This window comes from Nomascus leucogenys, chromosome 7b (genome assembly GCF_006542625.1).
Source record: "Nomascus leucogenys isolate Asia chromosome 7b, Asia_NLE_v1, whole genome shotgun sequence".
Taxonomy (NCBI): domain Eukaryota; kingdom Metazoa; phylum Chordata; class Mammalia; order Primates; family Hylobatidae; genus Nomascus; species Nomascus leucogenys.
In genome coordinates, this window is record NC_044387.1 from 34,905,290 (window position 1) to 34,928,729 (window position 23,440).

The 23,440-nt window shown below is 36.9% G+C and overlaps 1 protein-coding gene across 3 annotated transcripts in view; it reads left to right on the top strand.

Annotated features, from left to right (window-relative positions):
- The window catches only part of TNIP3 (TNFAIP3 interacting protein 3), a 96,817-nt gene extending 73,727 nt beyond the window's left edge, over nt 1-23,090 (top strand). The window contains exons 5-11 of one of the 3 annotated variants that reach the window (XM_030815200.1): nt 306-434; nt 5,089-5,205; nt 8,128-8,253; nt 12,588-12,638; nt 13,450-13,548; nt 16,691-16,751; nt 22,711-22,989. In XM_030815200.1, coding sequence (XP_030671060.1) covers nt 306-434; nt 5,089-5,205; nt 8,128-8,253; nt 12,588-12,638; nt 13,450-13,548; nt 16,691-16,751; nt 22,711-22,742 — 615 coding nt within the window. In that variant the 3' untranslated portion in view covers nt 22,743-22,989. Of the gene's footprint in view, nt 1-305; nt 435-5,088; nt 5,206-8,127; nt 8,254-12,587; nt 12,639-13,449; nt 13,549-16,690; nt 16,752-22,710 lie in introns of all 3 variants that reach the window. The other 2 variants (XM_003271331.3, XM_004088447.2) reach the window with 2 other exon arrangements.
- The last annotated feature ends 350 nt before the right edge of the window (nt 23,091-23,440 follow it).

The following is a 23,440-nucleotide window of genomic DNA, read 5'->3' on the forward strand; positions in this document are numbered from 1 at the left end:
TTCATCTTTAAAAAAAAAAAGAATTGGGAATTTTGATGTTTTTTTTCTGGGGTCACAAAACTTCTAAGATACTTCAGTAAATTCTGATAAAAGAAAGATTCCTTCAATCCTAATTCTAGTGTGCATCCAAAGAATATTGCTCAAATGGAATATTAAGTTTAAAGTCTTGCAGGTCCTGTTTTTATAGTATTTCAGAAGGGTGACCCCTCAATCTGCCTGCCACTGCTGATATATCAGAATTCTTAGAATATCATCTCATTTGACTTGTACTGATTTTTATTTTCTTTTCTTGGTCTTAACTTCAGAAGGAAAAGGAACGCCTAAATGAAGAATTACATGAATTGAAGGAAGAGAATAAACTTTTAAAGGAAAAAAATACTCTTGTGAACAAGGAGAAGGAACATTACGAATGTGAAATAAAACGCCTCAATAAGGTATCAGTCAGGTCAAGCATGGGAGATTAAAATGAGAAGTCCCTGCATAAAACATTCTTACTGAGAGTCACAACAAAATCTAGGCTGCGGTGTGCGTCCCAGCCTTGGAGGCTTGCACAAGAAATTATCTGTGATTTTATAAATCACTCCTAGCTGCAGCTTTCAGCCATACTTGGCTAAGGAGGCTTTAGGGAATTTTTGTCCCTGCAAAGATTCATCATGAAAAAGAGAAATGAGGAGGAATTATAGACAGTAAGAACATTTCTTAGTTTGAAGAACCACATAAAGCAAGTGGGTGTTTGCGAACAATAACGTATCTCTTGGTCAACCGCAAAAGCTTCCTCAGGAAACAAACTGCTCTTTAAAATGATCACTATGGAGTTGGGTGTGAAACACTCTAAGGAAGCATGCTAAATGCCGAATCCAAGGCTGAGATGATAGCTCTCTCAAGTGCAAGCCTAAAACCTATTTTAAACCTACTTTAAAGTCAGAGAGAGGAAAGGTGTGCGTGTGTGCATGCAGGTGTGTGTGTGTGTGTGTGTTGTTTTACGGACTAGTTCGTTCATATTTTGGAGGAATGGGTCGCTAACTAGTTCAGGAAAAATAATCCTATACTGTTGACTTTTCCAAGAGCCAACCCATATGTGGAACATAGGAATGCTCTAGCACATGGTTGAGTTGAGATATGCCTCTCTCAACTAGATATTTCATGATAAAAGCAACAGAAATTGTCTTCTGAAACAAGAGTAGGTGATTGGACTTGAAACAGGTGCTCAACCCCTGTATTTTGGACCACATGCCCATGGTTGTAGTTAACTAGTGTTCAGAGATGTCATTTATATTTATTTATTTATTTATTTTTTTGAGACGGAGTCTCGCTCTGTCGCCCAGGCTGGAGTGCAGTGGCGCGATCTCGGCTCACTGCAAGCTCCGCCTCCCGGGTTCACGCCATTCTCCTGCCTCAGCCTCTCCGAGTAGTTGGGACTACAGGCGCCCGCCACCACGCCCGGCTAATTTTTTGTATTTTTTAGTAGAGACGGGGTTTCACCGTGGTCTCGATCTCCTGACCTCGTGATCCGCCCGCCTCGGCCTCCCAAAGTGCTGGGATTACAAGCGTGAGCCACCGCGCCCGGCCCCAGAGATGTCATTTAAAGATCCTCAAAGTATTAAGTATGTGCCTGCATAGTTGATAGGATGCTTTGCAAATGTGATCCTGTAGTAGATCTGTTTGTGGGACAAGCTATTCTTCAGGAGAAAGTGGCAAAGTGAGGATAAACTTCATAAACAATACACTTTATCCTCTAAGACAGAAAAACCATGCTCAGACATACAAATGCGGGACAAAATCTATCTTTTCCCTTTTATTCTCTTCCAGGAAATGTCACACAAATGCGTTAGAGGAACTATAAATAATTGAGATTATATTTAAAATCCTCCCATTTTTGATACCATATTACAAGTTTTCTTACCTTGTTTAGTTAACTTCCCTAAATGTAGACACAAAGATATAAACCTTCTAGATACTAGAACAGCCAAGAATGCTGTATTTTTGCTCACGTCCATGTGCACTCTTCATGTTTGTGTATCCATATTTGTAGTTCACAGAAAATTGTTTTAAGTTAGGAAAATATAATTTTTCATCATGCAGGTGATTATATAATTTAATAACTCTACATGAAATTTTACGTTTTAAAATTTTATGATTTTATAATTATAAAATCTCAATGAGAAAAAATAATTTGAGTAAAATCAGATCTTTATACAAATGTCACTTCTCAAAGATGACTTTTCTGGCTATCCTAATTAAAATTACATACTATACTACTGGTGTTTCCTGGTTTAATTTTTCCTTGGAATTTATTGCTAACATTTATCTAATATATATATGATGTCTAACTTTTATGACTTTGTTTTCTAGCTATTAATCTTGGTTGTTATTCCATGAGGGTAGGATTTTCATGCCAACCCCTCCATTAGGCACCAGAGGCACAGTGGCCAGGCCTATAGTACTGGTAGGGACCCATAAGTATGTTTATGTTTAATTTCTCTTAAAATTAAAAGAAAAAATAAACTTTGGGGTTGAAAACACATTTTCATATATTATGTATTCATCTTTATAACAACGCATTTGTAAAATATCATTTTAACATGTGTTTTTAGGGAGGGAGGGACTCAGGCAATGTCATAATGTGGTTCTGAATTTTTTCTGTCTTGTTCACTGCTTTATCTTGAATACCTAGAACAGGACCTTGCTCAGAGTAAGTTCTTAAATATTTATTGAATGAGTGAATGAATGAATTTAATTAGCTAGTATGTAATATGTTTGGTAGACAATTCTGGACCCAGAATTCATGCTTTAACAAGCATAATACATTACTTATGGATAGTGAGCAAAAAATAAAAGGATGCTTAAAGCCAGAAAAGATTTCATCCCACGTCTATACTTTAAGCTGTCCCTTAAAAATATAGATATAAAGTGATGAGTTACAACAGTAGATTTTTGTCTTATTTAAGATGGGTATTGGTACCTAATGTAAGATATTATTGTTCTTCTATTTTACAGTGAATATTTTTCTTTTCCTTCTTACCAATGTGATAAACAAAAGTTACTCAAAGTGTTGATTTTGGTAGCTGATTGTGCACACCATCCATCACAGCATGGAATCCAGGGCCTACCCTCTATGTACAAGCTGAATGCCTGCTGACCCATTCACTCAGAAAAAATTTGTAATATGTCAGCTTAGTAATTAACATACTGTTTTTAGAAGTTCACACAATTATGTGTACTCAATTCAATTTATTTGCTTTGAAGAAAATACCTGGGAGTTTGTTTTTATCAGGTTCCCGAAGCCAGATGTTTAACCAAAGTGAAAACAATTACCTAAGGCTACTCAGCTCGTGCCACCCGTGGGCAAAATTGATTTGTCTAACATCTCAGTAGATCTGTTTAGAATATCTGTACTAATTGTAAATATTCTAGAATAGGTTATAGGTGTTTGTTCAAGGAAGTTGGGAAAGCCCAAAATGGAATAAATATCTATTAGACTCATCTTTCATTTATGACTCATTTACAAAATTTCTAGGATACCAAATAGCATGAAAAGTAGATCAGAAAATTCAAATAACAAGATCTACAAAAGTAGTCTATTCCCAGGTGTAGGATAAGGAACCAGCATATTCAATTGCCATAATCCATTTCGCCCACTTACCCTAGATTCTCTTTACTACTATTCACCAATCGAAAAAAAAAATTGAACTATTCTGACACTTCCTAGAGCTTAACACATATCCTCACAAAACATAAACTATTAAACTGCTTTTGTTGTTTCTTTAAATTCTCCCTGAAGGATGAAAAAAACTCTTTTTTTCTCTTACAACTTTCTGAAAAAAATGATATTCATATCAGGCTAGACAGTATTTGTATATTCTAAGACATTCTATTAGGAAATTCCCAGTCTGTTCACATACTCAAAACCACACATTTGCTTTTCTTTTCCTACCTTTATGACCATACATAAAGTATTTCCTACCTTTATGACCATTACATACAGTAATTCAGTGGAGTAAGTTACCACTAATATCACCAAATAGACACTGTTGAAGTTACTAAAGAAATACAGAAGCAAATTATTCTTAGATCTCTGAAAATGAACCTTTTCTATTTGTACAGAGGACTCATTTGATAATGAGCAAGTAGTCATTTTGTGGTCTCTGAGGCCACACCAGGATGAGAAGTGTTCTGTCACAATATTTGAAAGTCATTTTTATTGAACTTATCATGAACCAAAGGTCTTCAAAATACAGGCAATGTCTTTTATATGATGTTACCAAACATAATGTAATGATATGCCCATCATGAGCTAACGACTAAGGTTGATAATCATTCTGGTGAATACAGGTATTACTTCTTTCTTTCCTCTCCTCATGCCATGCTAAAAGCATCAACTTATACTGGATGTCAAGAAAGAAGGGAACTCTCTGCACTCGGTAGTGAGTTAATGAATGTTTTAACAGAAAATAAACAGGACTGTGGCTAGGCCAGGGCAGAAGAGCAGCGCAACAGAACTAACAGATAATGAATCTGCATGGGCTTTCATTTCTGTGGATGTCCCTCTCTCTTGTTGGAGGCATGCCATAGTTATATAGTAGAATATTACTCAAAACATCACCTGGGACTAGCAGCACCAGCTTCTGAGAAATGCAAATTCTCAAACCATACCCTCTAGCCTACTGATTCATAATCTCTGGGAGTCAGTACCAAAGGATGGGCATATTTGCTGCCTCTGATTTTCCCTAATGGCTAAACATCATTGAAAGGGTATACATTTGACTGAAGCAGAGAATCTGGAGAAAGTCTATAGATATAGATTTTGTTTTCATAGTTGGCTAGGTGGAGGAGGAGGGTCCAACATCAAAGCCTAAATAATAATGAGGATCGACTAACATAAGCATCATCGTGGAGAAAAGACAGAGATTCTGGAAAAAAAAAATACATATACGAGAAAATCAGAAAGAAGAAAGTTACTTGGTTATGTGCAGCATTAAATATGAAATGCGTATTTGCGGGTGCATTTGAGATGATTGTAACAATTATAAAAGAATTCATTCCATGTGGTAAATCTTAGATCAACAGTGTACTTATCTTATTACGTAGGCTCTTCAGGATGCCTTGAATATCAAGTGTTCATTTTCCGGGGACTGTTTGAGGAAGTCTCGAGTGGAATTCTGCTATGAGGAGATGAGAACAGAAATGGAAGTTCTGAAGCAGCAGGTGAGAAGCTGGAAGTGGCATGATCTGTGGAGAACATATTGCCCACTGTTCATGCTTCTTCGGGCATTTTTAGATGTCTTGCTGCTAGAAATATGTCAAAGGTTTTTGCATTTATTTGAAGTAGAATTATATAATTTTCAAGCCTGATAGAAAGAATATAGATCAGCTAGTTCAGTCCCACCATTTGGAACATAGGGAACTTAGTTTCAGATGGATTAAATGCTTACCCAAGATCACACAATTAAAAGAGGGGCATGTCAATTAATCTTTAGGTGAGGTTCTATTAGCACTGGGGCTAGAGAGTTCCACGTAGACATGGTTTTGGTTTTTGTTTTTGTTTTTGAGACGGAGTCTCCCATTGTCACCGAGGCCGCAGTGCAGTGGTGAGACCTCGGCTCACTGCAACTTCCACCTCCCGGGTTCAAGCGATTCTCCTGCCTCAGCGTCCCGAGTAGCTGGGATTACAGGCATGCGCCACCATGTCCAGCTAATTTTTTGTATTTTTAGTAGAGATGGGGTTTCACCATGTTGTCCAGGCTGGTCTCAAACTCCTGACCTCGTGATCCACCTGCCTTGGCCTTCCAAAGTGTTGGGATTACAAGCGTGAGGCACAGCACCCAGCCACATGGTTTATTTTAAGAACACTATTAATCCCAACTCTGGACCTTTTCAGAAAATGGTAGCAGCTGAGTGGTGATTCTGTAGTTGCTAGCCTCTAGGCCTTCGCACAATAAGAGCAGTTTTAAAGAAAATACTTTGTACTTATTATAATCACTGAAACCAGGTCTGCTCAGCTAGTCCCGTGTATGGATGGCACCACTCAGCAATTCACTGATGCACAAGAGCATTCTCCTCTCCACTCACCTAACCTCACGCACTATTGCCAAGTGGACAGCAAGAGTAAGGATGCACTCTCTACAACTTCTGCATGTATCTATTGGCAGCATAGGGCTGTGAAGATACTGCACTGGTTAAACTACTTGTGTCTAAATTTAATCAATCTGCTGAAATTCACTTAGCTGAGGGGCCGACCATGCATATCATGTCTCTTTTTATGTGAGAGGTTAAATTAATGTAAAGAAAAATCTGGAATAGTTCATGGCAATAATGATAAATATAGGATACATAAAGGAACCTCAATCCCTGAGGCACACATTGTCAGTAACATATTAGCAATGGGAGACAGGGTGTCATAGAACAAAGGGCTGGAAAGCATTATTTTTCTGATGTCCCTGGGTATGATTTACTGACTGCTTTTGCCCTGAGCAAGTACTAATTACAAAGATTTTTGTTGCAATACATGGAAAAATTGAGCAATTGTGTTATTATTGTTGCTATTTACTTTATTTTATTGCTACATATGAAGTAGCCTGTGAATAGATCTAAAAATTTTATAGCATTCGATGGTGAAGTTGGATTTTCTCTTCCGTCAGTTGTACTTGAATAATCTGCTTCATTACATTCAGGGTAAAATACATAGCCGAAAAATAAACCAACAAAGAGAATAAGGGTAATATGCACAGTCTTAAAGCTCTGTCAAACTCTCAACCCCTAAAGTACTGTTGGTGCTAGCCAGGATTTCTTCAAAAACTAAAAGTACTGCTTATGTTCAAACACTTGACATCTTCAGAACTCACATATAAGGTATACCACATGCAAGAGTCACTTCTACACATAAAGTTTATAATAATGGTTTGGTTCATACTTGTTACAGTGACAGGTATTCTTTTCTCATAATCCCTGTGGGAAGACCAAAATCCATCTCCGTAGTTTTGCAGTGTCTCTACTGCTGACTTTCTCCATAAATATTTTAACTGTGCACGTTTCTAATCAGGCACCCACAATCATTACATCACCAAGTGCCACATGAAACACTAAAGGGTTTAAATGCACAAAGAAACTGAGTTGGAATCTTGGCCCCTACCTGACTAAAGTGATGACGTTGCCAGTGTTTAATTCTAATCAGATGTGCTCCTCCCATTTAAAATGCCTCTGGTAATTGTTTACAGAGCACTAGTTTAACTGTCTCTGGAAATGAATGTCAGTTCTCAAACAAAAAAATCATCAAAATGTCAGTATGGCTGGATGTAGTTTCCCTTCAGTGCTTCTGGTGAATAAAGCCTTAAAAATGTAATATGTGTAACTGCATGTAGATCTATACAAAATGTTTAATTTCTTCCCTTGCATATTTTGTTCTATTGCTGTCGACTTAGAACAATAACATTGATAAACCTTTAGTTAAAATTTGTTGGGCTCTTAGTGATGAAAGTGTAATGTGCATTAGTCTTAATAGATAAAATTCTAGCTACTAGGTTCCAATATAAGTAGTAATTTAAATCAGAGTCTTAGAGGAATGTTTTTCTCTAACTTTCATTTGTTTTCATAGCTTATATACGAGTCTCCTAGCCTTCAGTCAACAGTAAGTCAGTTGAAAACAATAACAATAATTAAACCTGGTTTTGTTTTTAGTTTAGTCACTTTTCTCAAATATTTGGAGTGCCTCTCAAGAGATGTTCCACTCAAATATTACTATTATTTATGATATACATCCAAAATAACTTATAAAGGGAAAATTTGTGAATACCTTTTAACAATCATGCTTTGCTTTTCCACATATGTAAGGGTTTCATTTCTCTTTTGCATTCAACATATAATTTGTGTCTGGAAACTTGGGCATGTCAGTATTTATGGCATCACTTAACAGCTATTGTCAGTAAACTGTCTTTTAGAAGTTCAAGCAGTATTCATACATCAAAGCCCTTGTGTTAGGGATGGATGACTTGCTCCAAAACAGTGACACTGAACACTAGTTGGGAGGGTTCTTTACAATAATGGAGTAGGCAGCAGTCATTTAAAATAAAGTCATTTAAATGGCTTAAGTGAAAAGGAAGCTAACAGTAACAGCAAGTTAATATTTCTTAGGTGCAAATATACGAAGAAGACTTCAAAAAGGAACGATCGGATCGAGAGAGACTTAATCAAGAGAAAGAGGAGCTACAGCAAATTAATGAAACTTCCCAATCCCAGTTGAACAGGCTGAATTCCCAGGTACAAGTCAAAACAAAATAATCTTTGCCAGCATGTATGTATTTCTTTTTTCATTTAAAAAATTCAAGACTTTTGGACTTCTGTTAATTGACATTGAATTTTTTTTAAAGGTCAGCACCTGGGATGAAGTCATTCTTAAACAATCTTGTAAAGAGATGAAAATGACTGGAAATTTCTTTTAACTTAAGTATATTAAGGAATTGCCCAAGAAATTGGATTCCAAAGTTTTTTTTATAAAATACAGTCCTTTTGATCTTTTTCTCATAATATTTATCCTGGTAGAATGAGAGTTGAGCTACCTAGTACTCAAATAAAGTGAAGTAGTTTTTAAAATTCTTGTCATTTTCCTTGAAGGGCTATGTTGGAATGCTCCTGTCTGCCAAAAACATACATATTTCTAAATGCCATTTATATGTGAGACTGAGGATTTTGTTCAGTGGTTCCCAGATGTAATGTAACTGGAGTACTTTCAAGGAAGCCAGATAATGGTCACCAGTTTATTAAAATAGAATATATTAAATGTAAGCATACTAAAATTAAGTGTAATTGAATATATTAAAGTAGACTCAGGAAGTTGCCACGATGGGTAGTGATGTTAATGAAGGAAAATATAGCTAACATAATTTTGCCTTAAAAAATTAAACAAACTGCACCTTTTTTTTGTAAAATATTGCAATACTTTTAAATAAATAGAAAATTGTTATGGGAATGCTGTGGCAGCTCTTAGCTTCAAGATTCTTAGTCATAAACAAATTTAAAACAGTTAGTCATCATTTTCTTCCAAATACAAAGTGGATTGTGAATTAAATTTAATTTTATCTCTGATTTTTTTAAGATTAACTTGAAATTCCTAATTTTACATAGAAAAATTGTTTTGCAGAACCATTTTCTCTGTAAGAAATTAGAAAAAATAAAATAGTAGTAAAAAATCAAATAATTTTATGAAAGTAATTCAGGCAACCTAATAAATAATTCATACAATAATAGGTAAGACAATGTTCTGATTACTCTTGGTAAAAAAAGAGTATATATTATATATTCTCTCTCTCTCTTTTTTTTTTTTTTTAATGAGATGGTGTTTTGCTCTTGTTGCCCAGGCTGGAGTGCAACGGCATGATCTGGGCTCACTGCAACCTCCACCTCCCAGGTTCAAGCTATTCTCTTGCCTCAGCCTCCCAAGTAGCTGGGATCACAGGCATGCACCACCATGCCCAGCTAATTTTTTGTATTTTATTGTAATTTTTTTATTTAATTTGCTTCTTACATGCCCGACTACCCTAATTTCTTTTAAGTTGTCTCTGCACAAACTGTTTTACTCGGTACCAGCAAAACAGTTTTAGAACAAAAAATAATTTGTTTTTTAAAGCAATTTTAAAATTTGCTGCCAGTAAAACAGCAAGTAAAACAACTTTAATTTTAAAACAATTTTTAATAAATTATTTATTTTTATATGATAAATTATATATCAATATATAATTATATATAATTAAATAATTTTATTTATTCTACTATATTAAGATTGGTGATAGACTGGCAATGTCCTTGCCATTATAGAACTTTTAGTCTGGTCAGGAATGTGTATCTATCTACTTAACATTATATACTATAATCCACAAGTCCTTAACTGTGTCACCTGTAAAGTTGATTGGTATCAACAAAATAAATGTATTTTCTAAGTGCAGTATGGTATAATTGTGCCTAGAACCTAAAGGACAATCTTAATGATATCTAAAGTGATAGCTTAAAGCTATGAAATTTTTTCTTTAAAATAATGAAAGCCCAATCATTTTTTTTAGTCTCATTTACTCAGTAGGAGAATGATAGAATTCACAGAGATGTAATAGATAGTTTGATGATCTATGTTAAATGTATTAACAGCAGATTAAATGCTATGATATTTTAAAAAGAACTGACATTACCTTAGTTGAATAACATATTATTTGTTGTCCGAGTGGACTTTTAGAGGAATATTTAGGTCAAATCATTCTGGCATTCTGAGTTGCTTTCTTACCAGAATGTATTCATTCTATCACTGAGGATGTGTTAAGCCAGTGAAAATAAGTAATGTGGTAAAGTGAAAGATGCTTAGGGTACTTAGAAATAGGAGAATTTAGGGGAAAAAGACTTGGTGTTCTTGCCTGCTCTAATATTCCATTGGTGGTAACCTTGAACAAGTTATTTAACTTTTCTATGCTTCCTTTTCTTCATCTGTACAATGACAAAGTTGAACTAGATGATCTCTAAAATGTTTCTTATTACTCTAAAATCTCTCTCTAAAAAATAAGTTACCTAACCTAACCTCTTTTAGTATACCTGCCTGTAAAATATAGATAATGAAACCTACCTTGTGATTTCACTAAGTTGTTCTCAATGTTAAGTGAACAAAGCAAAAACAGGCCAGCTGCGGTGGCTCATGCCTGTAATCCCAGCACTTTGGGAGGCCAAGGCGGGCAGATCACCTGAGATCAGGAGTTTGAGACCAGCCTGGCCAACATGGCAAAACCCTGTCACGTTTTTACCCCATTTTGTAAAACACAAAAATTAGCTGGTCATGTTGGCATGCGCCTGTACTCATCACAGCTGTTTAGGAGGCTGAGGCAGGAGAATCACTTGAACCCAGTACGCAGAGGTTGCAGTGAGCCGAGATTGGGCCACTGCATTCCAGCCTAGGCAACAGAGTGGGATTCTGTCTCAAAAAGAAAAGAAAAAAACAAAAAACCCTTTAGAAAACATTTAGCTCAAGTCAAGTCATGGCTCAGAGGTATTTTATAAATTATTTTAGTCTATTAGAAGAGGGGGCATGTTTAATGGTTTCATTTAGTTTATAATTAGCATGCTACTTTCAGTTCCCTGTAATCTAATTTTGATGCTTTCTTTTTGCAAGGCATTCTGCTATATGCTGTGAGAAAATGAAAACTGGTTCTTTCTAGTAAATAACTCACAATATAGTAAAAGAGACGTGTACAGTCTATCCTCATCATCACAAATTCTGCATATGTGAATTTCCCTACTCACTAAAATGCATTTGTCATTCCCAAATCAATACTTGTGGTGCTTTGTGATACATCCTTACATATGAGCAGAGCAGCAAAGTTGTTTCCTGACATATACACATTCCTAGTGTTCTTTTTGTGGTCTATTTAGTGCCATGTTTGCTGCATTTTTGTGCTTTTTGTTGGTGATTTCATGGTTTAGAATGGCCCACACATATATGCTGACATGCTCTCTAGTATTCCTAAGCATGAAGGATGTGATGTGCCTTATAGAGAAAATGTGTGTTAGAGAAGCTTCATTAAGGCATGTTATAGTACTCCTGACCATGACTTCAGAGTTAATCAACAATACATATTAAATAAGTTGTCTTTAATCAGAAACACACATGAAACAAAGTTATGTATTAATCCGTTGGCACAAATGTTGTGACAAGAGGCTAGCAGAAACTTAACCCAACATTTCTCCTAGGAGCAGTTGTTCAATATTCACTAATTCAGTGTCCGTGGTGACTTTATGGAATATGACCACACAAGCAGCAAGAATTGCCTGTAAATAGTACAAATTGGTCTAAAAAATCACACAGTAAATGTACAACACTACATAAGAGGACAGAATAATTCTGATGAGTGGGACTTGGAAAGGTATCATTCAGAAGGGGATATTTGACCATCCCTTATGGGAATGTGGGACATGGAGTGTAGGAATGACAATGATGTGAATGAACAGTCAAGGAAAAGCCAGCTTTCTCTAAGTGCGTCTTAAGTTAAGGGAACCCAGGTTAGGTGAGTCATCTAGATGAGGCTGAGCCTTAAGTAGTGAGAAGCTGTGGAATATAGCAGTGTGACTTTGAACAAGTTACTCAGAATCTTATGTCTTACTGTTCTCATCTATAAAATTGAGATAATATTAAGTATCACATAGAGGGATTTGGAGGATTCAGTGAGTTATTGCATGTAAAAAATTTAGGTAAGTTTCTGACATGGATTAAGTGCATATATAACTTCTAAAATTTATTGTGGAAGCCTTTGAATGCCAGGTTGACAATTCCAATGTCATTCAGTAAGCAATGGAAATTGTTTCTATATCTGTATCTAAATAGATCTACCTAAAACAGAATTGTAATGGCCTCAAAAAACTGGAATAGCAATTTAAAACTATCACATTTTTCAAACTTCAACTGGAAAGTTTAAGAATCAGTGCATGTCTGCAAAAACCAACCTGTGGCTGTTTTTGTTGGTATTACTGCTGTCAATGCCTGACACTTGAGTAGGTCAAGAATAGCTTGGGAATTAATGGTTTGAACTTGTCTTGATTAACAAATGCCTTTGTTTTGTCTTTAGATAAAAGCTTGTCAGATGGAGAAAGAAAAACTAGAAAAGCAATTAAAACAGGTATGTTGATCTAATTTTCACGCATACATTTATTCCCACGTACAGCATTTCTCATTGTCCCAATTAAAGACATATTCAAGCTCTGCTACGGGTGGCCTACAACAACCCATGCTTTTCATTACTGACTACACCATCAACGGATAGGCAGTGCTTAGGCACCACCAAGGCCTTTCAACCCTAACACTCATAGAAAGCATATGCTTTATAGAGCATGTTACCAGTAGCACAAGCCTTAGTGCTCCTTAGACCCACAAGGACCTGGAAATAGATTTCACTGGTATTTCATGCAGTTGCTCACACAATTAACAGTAGAAGACTAAATCAAATATTGCCTCTTTTGAAAAAATAACATGCCTTCTTGAGCACTGAAGCATTCTATCCCATGGGTTCTCTAATAGCCTTAAATAATGAATATTATTTGTCTTAATTCCTAATTTCCTTTCTGGACTTTAGTTTTCCCTGGCTACAATTTACGAAAACCTATTTTATGACTCAATGGATAGATTTTCTTCATTGAGGGCCCTCAATAAAGATAACTCAAAAACATAAAGTTAACAGTATATACTTCTCAAGTGTGTCTAATTTCTTCAGAATGGAGAAATGATTATAGTTTCACCTTAGGTAAAACTTGACCTGTGAGCCTCGTCTGTATCGATCCTGAGTCTATTGACGTGTTTACTATTTTGAGTTATAATTATGCCAGATTAAGTGGAACCTCAAGATTGAAACCAAACCTTTTGTATAAAGCAATGTCAGTGCGACTCCTCAGTCTCTCCCACTGGTAGTGAACCCACAGCTTTGTTCTCCTCAGATGTATTGCCCAACCTGTAACTGCGGCTTCGTTTTCCACCTGCAAGATCCATGGGTACCAACAGGACCTGGAGCTGTGCAGAAGCAATGGGAGCGCCCAGTAAGTAAGAGTGCATTTGAAAAAGTGCTTAGTATACTGTTTTGGTAGAAATTATGTGCATCTCTGGAATTTCAGCATATTATGTCATCTACAGCAAGAGCCTCTGTTTTCTCTCAGCCTCTAACTTGAAAAGTTGGAGTGGTCAATGTACACTAGAATTATCTTTGGGACACTGAATCCACAGGACATAGATATGAATCCATAGATATGAATAAATTAACTGAAAGATATTAAATTGGGAATAATTCCTTGAACGACATATAACATTTTCAATTGGCATACTTCATTCTACCCAAAGGACATTTTATGTATAAAGTGTATTTATGTATAAAGGAAAGTGGATATGGCAAAACAAGAAAAATGAGATGCTTTTGTTCAGTTGTAAATTTATATTGAACTACTACAGATATTGCTACATATGTGTAAAATAGTTTTTGACATTTTCCAATTGAAAGGATTTTCTTAAAGGATCCAAGAAAAAGTGACCCACTTAAGTTGTGCTCCATGGCTGTGTCTTCCCACACAAAATGAAATGCAGAGTTGAGCAATTATTTGTGAGGGGAATTGATTTGGACAGTCAACCTGAATTAGTGAGGCCCAAAGCACCCTTTTTTTCCTTCTCAATAGCAGTATTCCACCCACCCTCCTCTACCTTCTATTTTGCCTACCTAGATGGAAATTTATCCAGGAAAAAAAAATATGCATTTTCTGCATCTTGGATTTACCCAGACAAATCCTGCCACCCTTTAGGTTTGATTAATTGTGTTTCTCATGATGAAAAAATCTAAGATTTTTAACTGAGATTTTCCTACCAGAATGCTTACAGAGAGCATGATTCTCTTGGCTTCCTGAAAGTTCTCATACTTTTGTTCCAGTGTGACTCAATACCCTTTTCCCAAGGGAGGAGATAATGACTCTTTGGGTGGCTGAAGGAATGTGAGGATTTAATGAGCATCTCTTATTTGACCCTGGTATGACACAGCACACTGCTAAGAATTGAGTCTTTTCATGTTATTGCTGGTTGCTAGTTCTGTCTGCTCTCCCTCCCCCATTTCCTTTTTTTTTTCTTTACCTGTTTGCTTACTTTTCAGTCTTTACCAATAACATTAAATTTTTTTTTTCAAGAATGTAGAAGTCAACTCAGATTGTGAAAAACATAAAGAGAAATTTACTGTAGGAGTGAATTAACCTATAGGAGTTGGCTTCTACAGGTTGGGGGATTGGAGAAATAGTTTTATGAAAGGTTAACTATAAAACCAGTCAGTCATTCACATTTACCTAGGAGTACAAATTATTGTTTCAGTCAAATCTTTATTTATGGAAAGAAGGAAGGAATTCTCCTACTATAGCTCATCAAACAGTCCCTGTCAATTAAAAAAGGCAAGGCAGTCCAGGTCACATAAAGTTGTCACCAAATAAAGGCCTATATTTGAAAAGGGACTCCAAGCCATGTAGAATGGCCTACACTTTCTTTCTTTTTTTTTTTTTTTTGAGAAGGCATCTCGCTCTGTCATCCAGGCTGTAGTGCAGTGGTGCGATCTTGGCTCACTGCAAACTCCACCTCCTGGGTTCAAGCAATTCTCCTGCCTCAGCCTCCCGAGTAGCTGGGACTACAGGCACACACCACCACACCTGGCTAATTTTTGTAATTTTAGCAGGGATGGGGTTTCACCATGCTGGCCAGGCTGGTCTCAAACTCCTGACCTCATGATCCGCCCACCTTGGCCTCCCAAAGTGCTGAGATTACAGGCATGAGCCTCTGCGCCTGGCTAGAATGGCTTACATTTTCACGCAGTAGTCAGATGAAAAAAATCTCAGCATAACAGTAGAGTTTACAACCAAATCCTCAAAGTTAATTTAAAAATAATATTTCATGTTTCTTGTCTATATTGAAGGCTGAATTAAGTCACATGCTATAGTGTTGGTAACATTACAGGATATTTATCTTCTTTTGGCAACTCTCCTGGAATATAAAACTGAGGCTCACATCACTTATCCTATGTGTTATTTGAGACATCTAAAAATAAACGAGAAGATAAAAAACAGAGGTGATCTCATTTCCTCTTCTAGCTTTTTCATAAACCAGAGGAGCCAAGGGCCTAGGTGTCTAGAGTAGGGGTACAGTGGGGTCAAACTGCACTAAAAGCAGCATTTCTCAGTGTCTTATTGAGTAATTGAACTTTCTAGGCTACTTTCAGTGGTCTGGCAGTCTTGTAAATGCTCTCTGTTGGCTCATATTAGAAAAATTTTCCTCAAGTTATTTTTAAGAGATAATTGAATTACAGAACAAAAAAAAAATCTATATTCTCTGTGTCTTGTGGGGAAGTAGGAGGCAGGGGTGAGCATTCAGAGCAGAAAGACAGACCTGCTTTGTGGGCAGGTAAAGCTGAGATTGCTCCATTCATAGGGGTTAAATACAGAGGTGCTGGCCTTGGAGATATCTTGATAATTCAGGCCTATGGGTTTACTATTTATTCAATGCAATTTGTTCGACATTCAATATCTAGCTGTTCTTAACTGGTGTAAACCTAGGAGAAAATCCCAAGAGAAAAATCTTGTCTCTGTAGACTAAACTATATGAGCAATTTAGAGGATAGTTTCTGCTGGATCGGTTCTTCAGAACAGCAAAAAGGGAAAGATTTGCCCTGCTTCACCATCCTGAATTTCTATCAATGCCAAATCCCCATTTAATAGCTTAGATTTCTTCCTTAAACCATTAGAAAACTTGGATTAAACTTTTTTTTTTCCTGGCCTTCTCATTGCCTCTAGTGTGAGGGTCTCAAAAAGAGTATTTGTTGATGCTAAGTTGCTTTGTTTTATTGATGGGCTGTAGTAAGTTTTACAAGTGTTTATACTTCTGCAGATATTCAAAACACATCTGTTTCAAAAAAAGAAAGAAAACATGTCACAACCTCAAAGTAGTAGAAATTCTGGCCAAAAACAGAGTGGATTTAAGAGGGGTAGGGAGAGATGATGGCAGTGATGGGGGGTAAGCAGGACGAGTGAGGTTGGCAATGGGTTTGGATAGAAATTACTTTTGTGTTGCCTGCTTAATAAAAGCCACATAGTCTAATTGTATTTTTGACATGCCACTATATTTGAAGTCCATATTGCTATAATAATGCTGTATTGTTCCACACAGCCAGACTATCAGTGGTATGCTTTTGACCAGCTTCCGCCAGATGTACAACACAAGGCAAATGGTAAGACCACAGCTGTATTGAGCATTCTTTCATGTTTACATCTTAATGGGATCTTTTTGGGATGTTTACTCAACATACATTCATTCGTACTTGGGGAGGACTTACTATAAAGTTGTGTTACATACATAACTTTAATTTGATGCCCCTGGGGTTAAATTGAACTCCTTAAGACAAAGAAAATATGCAAATGCAGAAATGCATGAACCTCAATTCTGGCTTCTGTTCCTTTTTCAGTCTCAGAGTCAGAATTCCATCTGGGGTTAGAAATGAAAACTGTAAGCAGAGCTGTATTATAACAACAACGAAGCTCTGCAATTGTACTACAAAGCACAGATGCACATCCACTATTCCAGGTTGAGTTTGCTAGACAGATGTTTTAAATGTCACTGGCAGACAGACAGAGGAAACCAAAGCCTCAGAACTGTGTTCCCTTATGACTAAATGTCAGACTCCAAGGCAGGGCTCTTAGTTTAGGCCAGGGTTGCCCACAACGCCCACCTCAAAGTATGCTGGGAAAAACTAAAAGTCACTCATGAAGTACTCACAACTAAGAGTACTTTTTTAAATCTTATTTTTTATTGATTTAACATTTTCTGTTTTCTTTCTAGACTCTGCTATACTTTCTACTGCTTGTTTCTATGGTCTTGTGAGGCCACCCAGAAGCGGGCTGTATAAACTGAGCTGTAATCAAAATCCCACTTCTAGTCTCATCAAGTATACATAATCAAAAGTTAGAAATGTCTGCTACATGTTTAAAGTCTCATATGACACACACCTGGGACTCTAACTTGTTAATTTCCAAAGATTTGAATCTATCTAAAAATGCTGAAGATGAGCTATATAGTCTAATTTCAGGCCATTCTTAAAATCTGATCTCGTTTGAAGTCACAGCTGAGATCACAGAAATCTAGTTTTTAATACAAGGAGTCTGTTACGGAGTGTAAATAGGGAGTCAGGGATACCACATGTAGTTTTGCAAGTTGTGAACTTTACAGGTCTGAGGGGCTCATCATGGTAGTCTATGTGAATGGAGCCTGCTGAAGGACAATACGCAATCTGGACAGCTGTACCCAGCAGCAATGGGAGTGGCAAAGGCCATAGATTACAACAGCATCATAGAAAAGGAATATGAAATGTGAGAATTCCATAATAAAATGTCTAGGTATTTATCAAAACACTATAGGACTCTCTTTTTTCTTTGCTTTCTACTACAAATACAGCCAGTGGTTTTAATGAAGTTCTTGAGTTCCAACAATAATGGACTTCTTTTATTAGAAAGGCATACCATTAACCAGAATGAGTGTTGCATAATATATGCAATTTTAAAATCTATTATTGTATAATAGCAGAATTGCTACCCAATTATAATTTTCCATTTTATATTGCTCTGGAATGACTATTAAAGATATTTTCTTTCTGAATTGGAGTTTAATAACTGGAAAATAAAATTACTTAGTACAGAATTTGGTAATACCATAAGGTCATTTATATATCATTATTAGATTCTTGCTGGACCAATATTACACAAGCTAATGATTACATAAAATAAAAAATGAATTGTGATGACATTCAGAAACTAAATAGAATATGCAATAATGAAATATTGTAGTCAGTGTATGAGACTTACTGATTTTTGTCTAGCTAAGGAAAAATGTAGTGAGCTTTGTATAAACATACCATGTAACAGTGTCTACAGATATTAAACTACCACAAAAAAACTCCATGATGTACCAACATAAGCTTTGTGGCTTTTTTTTTTTTTTTTTTTTCTGAGACCATCTTACTCTGTCACCCAGGCTGGAGTAGTGCAGTGGTGTGATCATAGCTCACTGTACCCTTGAACTCCTGGGCTCAAGAAATCATCCCACCTCAGCCTCATGAATAGCTAGGGCTACAGGCGTGGACCACCATGCCCAGCTAATTTTTATTTTTATTTCTTGTTCAGATGGAGTCTTGCTCCACCTCCAGTCTGTTGCCAGGCTGGTCTCGAACTCCTGGCCTCAAGTGATCCTCCTGCCTCTGGCTCCCAAAGTGCTGAAATTTCAGGTGTGAGCCACTACACCTGGCCTGTTTTTAAAGTATTATTTCAATCTTCACAGCAATGCTATAAAATAGGTTTTGTTTTGCACTATTTAACACATGAGGAAACTGAGGCTTAGAGAATTTAAGTAACACACCTAAATCACACAGTTAATAAAATTTAGCACGGGGATTAGATTATTTGATATACAGGATTCTAAAACATATGGTTTGAATTATATAGTACAGTGCCCCTCTTACTGTACCCCTCTCACTTTATTAAAATTTTCTGAAATTGTAGATACAAAAATGAGAAGGGGGATCTAACATAGATAATAATATGACTAGCATTTAACGCTCAATAATCTCATCTTTGTATGAACTCACAGCATGCTACTCATCTGACATTTAGAATATCACCAGTAAAAGGCACAGTACTATGTAAGATTAAGTGTGTAATAAATATGTTATGAACTAACCTGTGCATGGACATCCCTGGTGGAACCTGACCAGGGATATGTTGTCGTTTGAAACCTATCCTTTTCCATACCAACACAGCTCTGCAACTAACTATGGCTGGCCAGCAGCAGGGAAGAGGGCTGATTGTGGTTAGGGCACCACCAAAAAATTCCTTACTCAAACATCTACCTGTTTGGGATTACTATACCTCCTTTACTAGCTTCCACAGTTGATGTATTTCATAGCTCAAGCCATGTCATAAGAATTGGCAGAACTCTGAAATCACTCTTGTCACAAATGATGGATGTGTCATTATTTAATTTCAGTAGTGGTTCTTGCTGGTTTGGGGTTCATTTAATTAAAAAGGTCCTTTTAATCTGTTGGTGCAACTGAATTGCTCAGAATTCTCATAAAATAATTTTGTGGTATTGACTATTAAGAAATCACTGGTTTAAGGCCAGGAGTAGTGGCTCATGTCTATAATCCCAGCGCTTTGTGAGGCCAACGTGGGCAGATTGCTTGAGCCTAGGAGTTCAAGCCCAGCCTGGGCAACATGGTGAAACCCCGTCTCTACAAAAAAATACAAAAATTAACCAGGCGTAGTGGCATGTGCCTGTAGTCCTAGCTACTCGGGAGACTAAGGTAGGAGGATCACATGAGCCCAGGAGGTCAAGGTTGCGGTGAGGTGAGATCACACCACTGCACTCAAGCCTGGGTGACAGAGAATGACTCTATCTCAAAAAAAAAAAAAAAAAAAAAAAAAGAAGAAGAAGTAATTTCATGCATTTAAAAAGGTATGGCAGATAATGAGTGATTAAATTTCAATGATACCACTAAAGCCCCCTCTAACATTTCTGGGGCCTGGAGCAAGAATAAGTGGAGAGCTACATCCTATCTGTGTAAATCTCATGAATCAAGCAGAGAAACTGTTAAAGTATAATCTATCCTCCTACCTTGATAAACATACATGGAAAACCAAAGTAAAATTTACAATGCTCAGTTTCAAAACCAATCTGTGACAGGACATGGTGGCACAGGGAGACCTAAGCCCTGGCCTCCTGCCTGGGCCCCTCCACCTTCTCTCCCCACCCTCCCATCATAAGGACTCTTGAGTACAGACTTGAAGACAGCCCAGCTGGGAGATCCCACCCTTGTCCATACACCCCTCACCACTCTACACACAGCACTCTTTCGACAGCCTTCAGGCTGGGAAGAGGACCACATGAGTCTTGGAAGCAGGCCCAGAATCACCTGGGCAGGGACTTTGGGGGTGTGCATTTGGGTGCCAGGAGCTTGTTCTGGAGGAAAGGTCGCTCACACTGTGAGGAAGAGTGTGGCTGGAAGAGGGCCAGAGCAGAGTCCTCTATAATATGGGGACACCAGTGAAGGGCTTCCTGACTAGGGACTGAGGGTGGTAGGTGCTAGGTACCACGGTGCACAGCCTTCCAGTCAACTAATTCCCAGCTTTGCTCTCAGTTACTGTCTGTGGTTATTTCAGAATGCTTTGGAGACATATTGAAAATCAACCCTTCTTTCAAAAACTAAAGATTTTAAATGAAGGGTGTTGAATGTTTTCAAGTCATTTGAGACTTGGCTTTCTCTCTGTATAGCATTAAATTATGATGTTTTTAATACATTGAAGTCCACAGATATTAATGAGTTACAGCTTTTGTTTAGAAATGTAATTTTACAAAGAACATTTTTATCTTGTTTCCTCTGTTATCAGAACGAGATGCAAAATGACTTCCATGTTTATAGAACAATTATGTCATAACAGAGTTAGTTTAACCTTGAAAAACATGTTGTTTTTTTCTTCCTTTCTGAAATGTCAAAAAGCTATGGTTTCTGATTGCATTGCATGCCAGTCACTTCTGTACATTCCAAATTTTTCATAGGGTACAGAGTTATGCTTTGTCTAATAAGCCAGAGCTGGATTATTAATGTATCTAGAAAGGCATAAAATGTAGGGATGTGAAATTGTGTTGTGAAATTATTTCTTTACAATATAGATCAAAGCCTAAATATTATGATTAGCTTTTACTAATGTCTAATAATAACCAATTAAACAAATATTGACTGGATTTGTCTCCTAGGATTGCCATAACAAAATACCACAAGCCGGGTGGCTTAAAATAGAAAAACTTTTTTTTTTCATAGCTCTGGAGGTTCGATATCCAAAAATCAAGATGTTGGCAGGGTCAAGCTCCCTCCAAATCCTCTGGGGAAGAGACTTCCTTGCCTCTTTCAGCATCTAGTAGCTCCAGGTATTCCTTAGCTAGTGGCAGCATCACTGCAATCTCTGCCTCGGTCTTCACATGACCATCTTCCTTCTGTGTCCAAATTTTCCTCTTCTTACACGTACAGCAGTTACAGCGGATTAAGGCCCTCCTCCTACCTTCACTGTACATTTAGGGAAATTCTGCCATCCCTTCAAGAAACTAAAGACCTATCTTTGTTTTTGTTCAGATTTCCATTCTGCCATGGATTATCTCATTGGCCACAGCCTCTCTCCATCTAAAATGTCAGGCTATTGATCTTTAATTCTATACCTGTTTCACAAGAGCACTGTACAAATTGAAAAGGAGTTAATTTTAAAATATTCAAGATACCTAGGGAGAGGTATCATTAGTGGATTAAATGTTAACTTCAGATTCGTTAGATCAATTAATTTATGCTTCTGAGTTCAAATTTATGTTCTCAACATATTAGATACCTTTTTAACATAGTGACCACAGTCCTCAGCAACATAATTTTTCAGCCTGAAAAAGTAACTTATTATCTTCCTGTTTGCTTCTTCTGTTACCAAAATGTTAGTTTAGCACGTCTTTGGTATACCAAATGAGGATGACAAGTACAAAACATTCAGCATATTTTTAAATTATCAGGGATAAGGATAACACTTTTTTTCTTGGCATTTCTATGATTATTTTTTCCTGTTGCCATGAGTAAACTTATTTGACTTTGTCTTTCATGTAGTATTCATTATCAAATAGTACTCAATCAAAATATTCCAGATTTTTCATATTGGTCTTCCTGATACACCAGCAAGTCTTTCTATATGATATTTTCTATAGCTTTGGCAATAATGTACCCAGTACCATATATTAAAAGATCATATTTGGCAAGTTTTCTTTCTCTGGGGTAAGTACTGAACCTAACCTAAGTCATATATATGACTTACTTTCACTTGCCCAAGCCAAAATGCCAGCAAGAGTGAGAATTAGTATAGAACATTCCTCTTCAGGCATAATTAGAACGAGGCCACAACTGGTTTCACAAAATGGTAAGCATATGTCAATGCTTAAAATAATAACCCTCCATTTCCCGCTTCTTGATTTCTCAGGGTAAACTTGTGGGGAGCTTATGAATATAACATAACTTTTTTTTTGCCATCCTGAAACTTTATGTCAGTCTTAAGCCAGAAGAAGAGAAATGAAATGTTAATTTTCAATCTAAAACATTTTCCTATTGTTTTCCATAGGTTTATCCTCAGTAAAGAAAGTCAATCAGTAGAAGTACACACTAACAGAGAGGGACAACAGGCAACGAGGGAGCGTGGCTGAGGACCCTCTTCTTTGTTTATACTGAGGCTTGTTTCTGCCACAAAGGCACATCATCTACCCTGTTATTTGTGCCTGGTCATGTTTTCCTTTGGAATGAATACAGGAAAAGCCTTCTGACAGCTGAGATCCTGATCAAATCGGAGGAGCCAATTATTATACAACCAAATACAACTTCCAGTTTCCTTGAAATGAGACTTGGCAGATGGATGATGCACGACTCCCTGAAAATCTCTTCAGCATATTGCTGTTGGATGCACGAAAATGATTCTATGATTTAAGCAACTCAGTGTTTGCTGCAGGGATATTGTATGTTGATTTGAAGTGCGTATATACGTGTGTGTGTGTGTGTGTGTGTTTCCTGGGGTAAAAATTTCTGCAGTTGTAAATTTTTAACATTGCTCCCATTCTTCTTCCACAGGGCCTTAGTTCTTTTTTTTTTTTTTTTTTTTTTTTTTTTGAGACGGAGTCTCGCTCTGTCGCCCAGGCTGGAGTGCAGTGGCGCAATCTCGGCTCACTGCAAGCTCCGCCTCCCGGGTTCACAACAGGGCCTTAGTTCTTTAGCTATTTGACTACATATTGTTGACCTCAGTGATCCTAAACGTAGAATTGAAGAGGTGTATATACCTCGTTAAATTAAATAAGTGGTTC